This window comes from Ranitomeya variabilis, chromosome 4 (assembly GCF_051348905.1).
Source record: "Ranitomeya variabilis isolate aRanVar5 chromosome 4, aRanVar5.hap1, whole genome shotgun sequence".
Taxonomy (NCBI): Eukaryota; Metazoa; Chordata; class Amphibia; order Anura; family Dendrobatidae; genus Ranitomeya; species Ranitomeya variabilis.
The window spans coordinates 672,047,976-672,060,424 of NC_135235.1; the positions used below are offsets into that span (position 1 = coordinate 672,047,976).

At 46.1% G+C, this 12,449-nt stretch overlaps 1 protein-coding gene across 1 annotated transcript in view; it reads left to right on the forward strand.

Moving 5' to 3' along the window:
* Window positions 1–5,915: 5,915 nt before the first annotated feature.
* LOC143766290 (uncharacterized) overlaps window positions 5,916–12,449 on the forward strand; it is a 38,453-nt gene continuing 31,919 nt past the window's right edge. The window contains exon 1 of the mRNA XM_077253852.1: window positions 5,916–5,992. Coding sequence (XP_077109967.1) covers window positions 5,966–5,992 — 27 coding nt within the window. The 5' untranslated portion in view covers window positions 5,916–5,965. The remainder of the gene's footprint in view (window positions 5,993–12,449) is intronic.

Below are 12,449 nucleotides of genomic sequence, written 5' to 3' on the forward strand. Positions count from 1 at the left end.
TCTGCGATCCAGCTCACCCCAAACCATCTTGATTGGGTTCTGGTCTGGTGACAGTGGAGGCCAGGTCATCTGGCATAGCACCCCATCACTCTCCTTCTTGGTCAAATAGCCCTTACACAGCCTGGAGGTGTGTTTGGGGTCATTGTCCTGTTGAAAAATAAATGATGGTCCAACTAAACGCAAACTGGATGGAATAGCATGCCACTGCAAGATGCTGTGGTAGCCATGCTGGTTCAGTATGCCTTCAATTTTGAATAAATCCCCAACAGTGTCACCAGCAAAGCACCCCCACACCATCACACCTCCATGCTTCACGGTGGGAACCAGGAATGTAGAGTCCATCCGTTCACCTTTTATGCATCGCACAAAGACACGGTGGTTGGAACCAAAGATCTCAAATTTGGACTCATCAGACCAAAGCACAGATTTTCACTGGTCTAATGTCCATTCCTTGTGTTCTTTAGCCCAAACAAGTCTCTTCTGCTTGTTGTCTGTCCTTAGCAGTGGTTTCCTAGCAGCTATTTTACCATGAAGGCCTGCTGCACAAAGTCTCCTCTTAACAGTTGTTGTAGAGATGTGTCTGCTGCTAGAACTCTGTGTGGCATTGACCTGGTCTCTAATCTGAGCTGCTATTAACCTGCGATTTCTGAGGCTGGTGACTCGGATAAACTTATCCTCAGAAGCAGAGGTGACTCTTGGTCTTCCTTTCCTGGGGCGGTCCTCATGTGAGCCAGTTTCTTTGTAGCGCTTGATGGCTTTTGCCACTACACTTGGGGACACTTTCAAAGTTTTCCCAATTTTTCGGACTGACTAACCTTCATTTCTTAAAGTAATGATGGCCACTCGCTTTTCTTTACTTAGCTGCTTTTTTCTTGCCATAATACAAATTCTAACAGTCTATTCAGTAGGACCATCAGTTGTGTATCCACCAGACTTCTGCACAACACAACTGATGGTCCCAACCCCATTTATAAGGCAAGAAATCCCACTTATTAAACCTGACAGGGCACATCTGTGAAGTGAAAACCATTCCCGGTGACTACCTCTTGAAGCTCATCAAGAGTGTGCAAAGCAGTCATCAAAGCAAAAGGTGGCTACTTTGAAGAACCTAGAATATAAGACATAATTTCAGTTATTTCACACTTTTTTGTTAAGTATATAATTCCACATGTGTTAATTCATAGTTTTGATGCCTTCAGTGTGAATGTACAATTTTCATAGTCATGAAAATACAGAAAAATCTTTAAATGAGGTGTGTCCAAACTTTTGGTCTGTACTTTATGTCAGTAGGCCCTATGCCAATGCCGTCTTTTCTAGTAATAGAAATGTGGATCTCCTGTAGCGCGTTCATGTACTGGGTCACCGTCACCTCCTCCCTTTGCGCCCGGCAAAATAAATGCATGCGTAACTCCCCTACGTCCGTGGGTTCTATGTATGTTTCCTCCAGTATCTGTAGTACCTTATTAAAAGTGTCCCATTCTCGAGGGGGGCCTAGCATAACAGAATCCCTTGCTTCTCCATCTAAAGCCATCATGGCAACCTCCGCCTCTAATGCAGGAGTCATGGGGTGCCTCCTTATCATTCCCCGGATCCGCTCAGTCCAGCTCCATAGCATAGTGTTGTTGCCAGTAAACTTTGGGAGGTTACTTTGTGAAGGGATAAACTAGGAAAAATTAAAGCAGGCTTCATTTTGTGCTTTTCGACTCCATTTTGCTGTTTTGAGATAAAATTTTGTTACTAGGCTAAAGTTCACAGCTGTTATGAGACCTTGATCGTTCCAGCCCAAAGAAGATATGACACTGAGGGTGTATTGTTCTACGGGATCTTGACGTGCAGGCTGTTCCTGCATTCTTATAGGTTAAGAACTGTGAGCGTGTTCATATGTTGATTGGTTGAAGTGTAACTTGTTAAGATTATGAAAAGTGTGACACAATAAACGGGGCTTAGAGATCTGCTCGATCCCCCCAAAACAGAGACATACGTCTCCGTCTGGTCATTTTCAGTTGCCGGCAACACCCTGTGGATCAATTTGAAAATCACTGTGTCAACTTCAGATCCTCCCTCAACAACTTAACATTGCGCCCAGGGATATACTGGACCTTGGGCCCCCCACTGCTTGGTCTGCCGCCTCCGTGCTGTTGGACTGCATCCTGCTGACTACGTCAAATGTGAACAGGTTGCTGACTGCAGTAACCGACAAGAGGCAGAGCAAGAGTTAATATTAATTTTTACTTGAACAGGGAATACTCCAGGCAGGGAGGGGAAAGGAGAGGCGGGGGTATGGCAGGTGGTCTGAGCACAAAAGGTATGCTGAAGGAGGTAACGGGGCAAATAATATAACAACTGTTCATTAAGATTAACTTTTCAGTCTGACGGCTTCCAGACTGCAGAGTCTTAGGTTCAAATGGTGGTGCCAACGCAGTCAGCATGTGTTGAATCCTGTGTCGTCCTGCAGGAGTTGATGACCCAGTTCCTGTCGGTGACGAAGAGTCCTCAATGTCTTGCACGGGGTCCTGGGTTCGGGATTTGGGTTGCAGAGTGGAGAGCAGCCTCCAATACTGCCGGAGCTTAACGAAGCTCAGCAGAATTATGCAGGTGAGAGTGGGAACAGTTCTCGGTGAGTCACCCGGTATTTCTTAGGCGGCAAGTATGCAATATTTACAGACTCACAGCGTTGGGTGTCTCGAGCGGTGGGAGCCAACGGGTAATAGGCAGTTCTCCGATCACAGTCTCTGTAAGTAGCCACAGGGATTTGAGAGTGCGCACCTGCGCTGTCACGGTGTTCAGAGGATGGAGCACAAAACTTTTCCGGCTGTGCGCTGCGTGATACCGCCAAGTCTGACTGTCTTTTTACACACTCTGCCTTTTTTAGCCTATGTATGCCCCCTGCTGTCGAGTGCAAAGGTCGGTCCGGGTTTCTAAGTTTTCCCCCTGACAACAAAGGTGACAGTCCCAACAGTTCCGGACCCGGCGTAGGAAAGGTACCCCCGGTCCAGTCCCTCTTCTTACATACGCAGTGACACATATCTCCCTTCACACACCCTGTCAGTGCCTCTGTCACAATACACCTAGGATCTTGTAAAACTTCCTATTCTAAATCCATAAGCATTAGTATGGAGTTGGTTCTGTTGCTGTTCTAACAGCTTCCACTCCCCTCAGAAGGCTTTCTACAATATTTTGGAGGTATCTGTGAGAATTTTTGCCTCCTTATCCAAAAGAGCATTTGCAGGGACAAACCTTAATCTTGAATGAGAACTGGCTCATAATATCCCCCTATGCCATTCGAAAGGTGTTGATGGGGTTGAGATCACGGCTCTGTGATGAGTCATGTTCTTCCTACCAAAATCCCCCATGTCTGTAAGGACCTTGTGCACTGGGCTCAGTCATGGAGAACAGAAAAGGGCCTTCTCCAAACTCTTCCCACAAAGTTGAAAGCTACGACTTTCAGCAAACTCTTGTGCTGGAACTAAGGGTCTTTGGCCAACCATTAAAAACAAGTTCATAGTATTATCCCTCCCTCCTTCATGGTGGACAGTGGCCTATCAAGGTCCCTCAGGCCTGCAATGTCTGTATAGAGTTAGACAATGCAAAAGTGGTTTCATTCAGCAGCCTTAACTACGGGTTTCAATTAATGTCTCTCACCCAATGTATGTCAATCCACAGTAACCCTTAATATACTCGCTCCATCATACTTTTACAAACTAGTCCTTATCACTTTGCCTCATCAGAATTCAAGCAAGAGTGCTCTATTATCAGGGCCACCATCAGGGCATTATTGCCCTTACTAGTTTATGGGACCTGGTGAGCAGAGGGGCTCCAGACCAGACCCCTCTCTTCTGTTCACTTTTTTTTTGTAAAGCCATACTATGGGGGCAATTTATATAATGTGATTTTCTGGATTTTATTTTTGATATTCTATTTCTCAATGTTAAAATTAACCTACCATTACAATTATAGACTGTTCATGTCTTTGTCAGTGGGCAAACTTACAAAATCAGCAAGGGATCAAATACTTATTTCCTTCATTGTATAAATTACGGTACTCCCCAATGAGCCGATACCTGAAATGATCGGAGGTTTGGTTTTACATTTGTGCACTTTGCGAAATGGAAAAAGAAGGGCAGGGTGGGTTCTTCTTGGAATAAGGCCGGGTTCACATTGCATTAACAGCAGCCCGTTCAACACATGCGTTAACGGGCTGCTGTAAATGCAAGTGCCGATATGTCAGTGCGCTAGCGCAGATAGAGTTAGCAGATGCTCTATCTGCGCTAACGGTGACGGACCTGGAAACGCTGCAGCCCGCATCCCAGGGTCCGTCACTCAATGACGGCACATTGCTAGCGCACGCCCATTGTAGGCGTGTGCTAGCGATGCGTCCAACATTGGACTCAATGGCGGCGTTAACGGACTGCGTTACACCGTGTTGTGCCACGGTGTAACGTAGTCCGTCTAATGGACACCAGTAACGTAATGTGAACCCAGCCTTAGGATGAACTTTTTAGTGAGAAGGTAATCTGTATCATTATCTCACACAGCAGCTGCCTTTCCTCCATCTCCTCTGTCTGAAGCTGCAGATGCTGGATGTGCTCAGATTTACAGGGGAGGCTGGGGTGGGAGGCTAGAGGAGGTCCGGGCACACGGCATAAACTTACTGATCCATGTACAAAGTTTGCCAGCTGAAGCTCTCACTTTACACAAATCACTTTACACACACAGAAGGGCTCCATACACTCGTACACACGGCTCCATTCAGTGCACCTCACGTGCACACACGGCTCCGCTCTGTATACCTGGGACACACACGGTTCTGCTCCATACACCTCGTACACATGCATCTCTGCTCCATACACCTCGTACACATGCATCTCCGCTCCGTACACCTCGTACACACACGGCTCTGCTCCATACACCTCGTACACATGCATCTCCGCTCCGTACACCTCGTACACACACGGCTCTGCTCCATACACCTCGTACACACACGGCTCTGCTCCATACACCTCGTACACATGCATCTCCGCTCCGTACACCTCGTACACACACGGCTCTGCTCCGTACACCTCGTACTCACACGGCTCTGCTCCATACACCTCGTACACACACGGCTCTGCTCCATACACCTCGTACACATGCATCTCCGCTCCGTACACCTCGTACACATGCATCTCCGCTCCGTACACCTCGTACACACACGGCTCCGCTCCGTACACCTCGTACACACACGGCTCCGCTCCGTACATCTCGCACACACGCAACTCTGCTCTGTACACACATGGCTCCGCTCCGTACACCTCGTACACACACGGCTCTGCTCCGTACACCTCGTACACACACGGCTCTGCTCCATACACCTCGTACACACGATGCTCAGTTCCGTACACCTCGTACACACACGGCTCCGCTCCGTACACCTCGTACACACACGGCTCCGTTCCGTACACCTCGTATACACACGGCTACGCTCCGTACACCTCGTACACACACGGCTCCGCTCCGTACACCTCGTACACACACGGCTCCGCTCCGTACACCTCGTACACACACGGCTCCGCTCCGTACGCCTCGTACACACACGGCTCTGCTCCGTACACCTCGTACACACGCGGCTCCGCTCCGTACACCTCGTACACACTCGGCTCCGCTCCGTACACCTCGTACACACACGGCTCCGCTCCGTACGCCTCGTATACACACGGCTCTGCTCCGTACACCTCGTACACACACTGCTCCGCTCCGTACACCTCGTACACACACAGCTCCGCTCCGTACACCTCGTACACACACGGCTCTGCTACATCCACCCTGTAAACCCCTCCTGACCCCACACATAAACTTCCCCTCATCCAGCACCATGACAACCAGCACAGCACAGTCCTGCATACACTGAGGCCCCTGATCATGTGACCCCTGACTCCTCCCCTCCTGTGACCTCATCACAGGTCCTGTGCGCACAGAGCAGCCATATATGTGGTGTGCGGCTCTGCAGGTGGAGGTAGGTGCTGGAGAGTACCGTTATGGGGCACGGGGACCGTTAACCCTTTCTCGTCCAGTCTCTGGGCCTTTACATTTTCTCCTGTGGTCATGTATCACGAGTTGCCTTTATGGGGGGGGATGTACTCAGGAGGACCTATCGCTTCATTGTTATAACTTCTCTCACCTTTTTACCGGTGGATTGTGGGGAAAAAAGAGCCACTGCCGTTGTTGCAATTTGTTTTTATTTTAGATTTTTGCGTCGATTCTGCTCCTGTTGTGTTGTCGGTGCCGTCATTGTCTGTGTGATATTTATTCTCATTATCTATGTGATTTTTCCTCCTCATTCTCTCTTACTCGCCTTGTAGTGATAGCAGTGACGTCACATAACCGTAATAGAGAGATTTTGGGGTTTGTTTTTTAGCCATTATTACATAAATTATTTTTTGGGGGTTCCACTAGGGGAGACTGGATTGTGGTAGGCCTTGTAGATACACAGACATTGAATTCATTGCCATTATTAGGGTGGTCCACAATTGTATCACAGTGGGACAAACAGGAACATGGGAGATGCCTCACTTTGTCCAGTTGATGGACTCGGCGGTCTCTGATTCCCAAGACCAGTGTTCCCCAACTCCGGTCCCCAGAGCCACCAACAGGTCATGTTTTTAGGATTGCCTTAGTATTGCCCAGGTGATCAAATTATTGCCTGTGCATGTGATGCAATTATCACCTGGGCAATACTAAGGAAATCCTGAAAACATGACCTGTTGGTGGCTCTTGAGGACCGGAGTTGGGGAACACTGCCCTAGACTACAGGGTGGATTGATTTAAATCACGCCGATTTAAATCATGATTTAAATCAAAAGGTTTTTTTTAATATAAATCACGATTAAAATGAGAAGTGAGAGCAGTGCGCATGTGCGCCCATAGTTACACGGACGAAACTAGGGGCAACGATCTAACGCCAGGGTGAGGGGGGGACCCCAAAGTAAGTAAAAATCTTTTTTGTTTTACTATATGGCAATAGGTAGGTGTTTAAAAGCAGCATGTCTTAATTGTATAAACTATTAATAGCCTCCCCACATTTTGTTCATACTGCCCCTTTAATTCCACACTTCTAGCTTGGTTTCACTTTTGGTTTAGTTTCTTTTTCCATTCAGTTGACATGCCCAAACTTGTTGGATAGTCAGCATCCTACAGAAACCTCTGGAAGAGCATGGCATTGTGAATGTTACACATATACAGCCTTTATTCTACTGAGTTAAACAACTCAGCTTTATCTCATGATGGAAGAACCTTTGGATGGTAAAATATTTTCCTCAAAAAGCAGTTTATTGAAAAAAATCCGATTTAAATAAAAAAAATCCGATTTAAATCAAAAAAATCCGATTTTTTTGATTTTTTTAAAAAAACATTGATTTTTATCCACCCTGCTAGACTATGAATGTAGCAGCTTCGGGCATGCTCATCACCTCTTCTCTACAATCGGATCCCAAGCCTAACCATCCCTTATAAAATAGCTGGGCACCGATCTATTTATTGTGCTTGCTTGTATAGCGCCATCATATTCCACAGTGTTGTACAAACATCATCATCGTCCCCATTGGGGATTACAATCTACATTCCCTATCAGTATGTCTTTCGAGCATGGGAGGAATCCCATGCAAACACGGGAAAGCATACAAACTCTTTTAACAACCAGAGGTATTTTAGTTTTTTCCTTTTTGTTTTTTTGCTCTACTTCTTCCCAGAGCCATAACTTTTTTTTTTATTTTTTCGTCAAATGGCCATGTGAGGGCTTGTTTTTTACGGGACAATTTGTACTTTTGAAAGACACCATTGGTTTTAACATATCGTGTACTGGAAAATGAGAAAAAAATTCCAAGTGCAGTGAAACTGTAAAAAAATAAAGTGCAATTCCACAGTTTTTTTTGTTGGTTTTTTTTTTACCATGTTTACTAAATGGTAAAACTGACTTGCCATTATGATTCTACAGGTCATTACAAGTTCATAGACACCAAATATGTCTCGGTTCTTTTTTTTCTTTAAGTGTTGAAAAAAAATTCCAAAGTTTTATAAAAATTAAAAAAAAAATGCCATTTTCCAATAAATGTAGTGTCTCCAATTTTTGTGATCTCTGGCTGGGTGAGGGCTTTTTTTTTTTTTTTTTTGCGTGCCGAGCTGACATTTTTAATTATACCATTTTGGGTGCAGATATGATGTTTTGATTGCCCGTTATTGCATTTTAATGCAATGTCGCAGTGACCAAAAAATGTAATTCTGGAGTTTTTACTTTTTTTTCTCATTACGCTGTTTAACAATCGGGTTAAGTTTTTTTTTTTATTGATAGATCGGGCGATTCTGAACTCAGCAATACCAAATATGTGTATGTTCGAGGTTTTGGTTTTTTTTTAATTTTATTTTGAATGTTCGGCAGGGGTGGCAGACCCCAACTGATCAGACAATGATGACCTCTCCCAAGACAGTCTCTTTAAGTTGGTATAAGATCCAAAAAGATTACATTTGTCTTTAGAAACAGTGATGCAAATAATATGAAAAGTAACTAAAAATGGTGAAACTGTAAGAGGTAGAGAAAAAAAGAGTAAATCAAGCTCACATCTACTGTACACCAGATGTTACACACTTGGTCAAAATTGACAGAAAAACCCACAATGGTCACAGAAATAACTTGAATCTTTGAAAAGTAATAATCAATTAAAAATCTATGAAAATGAACAAATGAAAATCAGACATTGCTTTTCAACCATGCTTCCACAGAATTAAAAAAAAAAAAAAAAAAAAATACTCATGAAGTAGGCCTGGACAGAAATGATGATACCCCTGGAAATAATGTGACAAAAGGGACATGCTACATCGCGGTGTGTCCACTAACTAGCATCACAGGTGTCTACAATCTTGGAATCAGTGAGTGGGCCTGTATATAGGGCTACAGATACTCACTGTACTGTTTGGTGACATGGTATGTATCACACTCAACATGAACCAGAGGAAGCGTAGGAAAGAGTTGTCTCAGGAGATTAGAAAGAAAGTTATAGATAAACATGTTATAGGTAAAATTTATAAGACCATCGCCAAGCCGCTTGATGTTCCTGTAACTACAGTTGCACATACAATATTATTCAGAAATGTAAGATCCATGGGACTGTAGCCAATCTCCCTGGTCGTGGCCGCAGGAGGAAAATTGATGACAAATCAAAGAGACGGATAATACGAATGGTAACAAAAGAGCTCAGAAAAACTTCTAAACAGATTAAAGGTGAACTTCAAGCTTAACCCCTTAACGACCGCCGATACGCCTTTTAACGGCGGCCGCTAAGGGTACTTAATCCACAGCGCCGTTAATTAACGGCGCTGTGGAAAAAGTGAATAGCGCCCCCCAGAGTCGGATTTTCTCTGGGGTCTCAGTTGCCGAGGGTAGCCGAGACCCCAGAGAACATGATTCGGGGGGTTTTTACCGACCCCCGAGTTGCGATCGCCGGTAATTAACCGTTTACCGGCGGTCGCAACAAAAAAAAAAAAACGCGATTTGCCGTTTAATTTCTCTGTCCTCCGATGTGATCGCACATCGGAGGACAGAGAAATGTGGTCCCCGATGGCCCCCAATAGCCCCCCCAATACTTACCTACCTCCCCCGGTGCTCCTCGTGTCTCCCCATGGGCGCCGCCATCTTTTTTCCGGGAAAAAATGGCGGGCGCACGCGCAGTGCGCCCGCCGCCCGGCACCCGGATGTTCTTTGGGGTCTCGGCTGCCGGGGGTAGCCGAGACCCCAAAGAACATGATCGGGGTCGGTTTGCACCGACCCCTGCTTTGCGATCGCCGGTAATTAACAGTTTACCGGCGACCGCAAAAAAAAAAAAAAAAAAGCGATCAGTTATTTCTCTGTCCTCTGATGTGATCACACATCAGAGGACAGAGAAATAGGGGGATTCGGGGACCCTATCATACTCACCCGGGGTCCCTGGGTCCTCTTCTGTCCTCTCCTGCCAGCCGGCTTTTTCATCATGGCGGGCGCATGCGCAGTGCGCCCGCCATCTGCTGCCATCTGCCGGCCGGCAGGAGAAGACAAGTTGGGGCTAAAATTAGGGTTAGAGTTAGGGTTAGGGTTAGAGTTAGGGTTAGGGTTAGAGTTAGGGTTAGAGTTAGGGTTAGAGTTAGGGTTAGAGTTAGGGTTAGGGTTGGGGCTAAATTTAGGGCTAGGGCTAGGGTTAGGGTTAGGCTACTTTCACACTAGCGTTTTTTGGCTTCCGTCGCAATGCGTCGTTGGAGAAAAAACGCATCCTGCAAAAGTGCTTGCAGGATGCGTTTTTTCTCCATTGGCTTGCATTAGCGACGCATTGCGACGGATTGCCACATGTCGCATCCATCGTGCGACGGATGCGTCGTGCTTCGGCGGACCGTCGACACAAAAAAAACTACATGTAACTTTTTTGTGCGACGTGTCCGCCATTTCCGACCGCGCATGCGTGGCCGGAACTCCGCCCCCGCCTCCCCGCACCTCACAATGGGGCAGCGGATGCGTTGAAAAAACAGCATCCGCTGCACCCGTTGTGCGGCGCTTACAACGCTAGCCTCGGTACGTCGGCCCGACACACTGCGATGGGCCGAGTACGACGCTAGTGTGAAAGTAGCCTTAGGCTTCTTTCACACTTGCGTCGGTACGGGGCGGTCGCAATGCGTCGGCCCGATGTACCGACGCACGTTGTGAAAATTGTGCACAACGTGGGCAGCGGATGCAGTTTTTCAACGCATCCGCTGCCCAGTCTATGTCCTGGGGAGGAGGGGGCAGAGTTACGGCCACGCATCCGCGGAAATGGCGGACGCGACGTACAAAAAAAAGGTTACATTGAACTTTTTTTGTGACGACGGGGGCTAAAGTTATGGTTAGGGTTGGGGCTAAAGTTAGGGTTGGGGCTAAAGTTAGGGTTAGAGTTGGGATTAGGGTTAGGGTTTGGATTAGGGTTGGGATTAGTGTTACGTTTGGGATTAGGGTTGGGATTAGGGTTAGGGTTGGGATTAGGGTTAGGGGTGTGTTGGATTTAGGGTTTTGATTAGGGTTATGGTTAGGGTTGAGATTAGGGCTGTTTTGGGGTTAGGGTTGTGATTATCGTTAGGGTTGTGATTAGGATTATGGATCGGGTTGAGATTAGGGTTAGGGCTGTGTTGGGGTTAGGGTTGGAGTTAGAATTGGGGGGTTTCCACTGTTTAGGTACATCAGGGGGTCTCCAAACACGACAGCCAATTTTGCGCTAAAAAAGTCAAATGGTACTCCCTCCCTTCTGAGCTCTGCCGTGCGCCCAAACAGTGGTTTACCCCCACATATGGGGCATCAGCGTACTCGGGATAAATTGGACAACAACTTTTGGGGTCCAATTTCTCCTGTTACCCTTGTGAAAATAAAAACTTGGGGGCTAAAAATCTTTTTTGTTGGAAAAAAATATATTTTTTTATTTTCACTACTCTGCATTATAAATTTCTGTGAAGCACTTGAGCTTTCAAAGTTCTCACCACATATCTAGATAAGTTCCTTGGGGGGTCTATTTTCCAAAATGGGGTCACTTGTTGGGGGTTTCTACTGTTTAGGTACATTAGTGGTCTGCAAACGCAACATAACGCCCGCAGACAATTCTATCAAAGTCTGCATTCCAAAATGGCGCTCCTTCCCTTCCAAGCTCTGCCGTGCGCCCAAACAGTGGTTTACCCCCACATATGGGGTACCAGCATACTCAGGACAAATTGGACAACAACTTTTGGGGTCCAATTTCTCTTGTTACCCTTGTGAAAATAAAAATTTGGGGGCTAAAAAAATCTTTTTTTGTGGGAAAAAAAATATTTTTTATTTTCACTACTCTGCATTATAAACGTCTGTGAAGCACTTGGGCATTCAAAGTTCTCACCACATATCTAGATAAGTTCCTTGGGGGGTCTAGTTTCCAAAATGGGGTCACTTTTGGGGGGTTTCTGCTGTTTAGGCACATCAGGGGCTCTCCAAACGCGACATGGCGTCCGATCTCAATTCCAGTCAATTTTGCATTGAAAAGTCAAATGGCGCTCCTTTGCTTCCGAGCTCAGCCATGCGCCCAAACAGTGGTTTACCCCCACATATGGGGTGTCGGCGTACTCAAGACAAATTGTACAACAGCTTCTGGGGTCCATTTTCTCCTGTTACCCTTGGTAAAATAAAAATTTGGAGGCAAAAAGATCATTTTTGTAGAAAAAATGTGATTTTTTTATTTTCACGGCTCTACGTTATAAACTTCTGTGAAGCACCTGGGGGTTTAAAGTGCTCACCACACATCTAGATAAGTTCCTTAAGGGGTCTAGTTTCCAAAATGGTGTCATATGTGGGGGCGTCTCTACTGTTTAGGCACATCAGCGGCTCTCCAAACGTGACATGGCGTCCGATCTCAATTCCAGCCAATTCTACATTGAAAAAGTAAAACGACACTCCTTCTCTT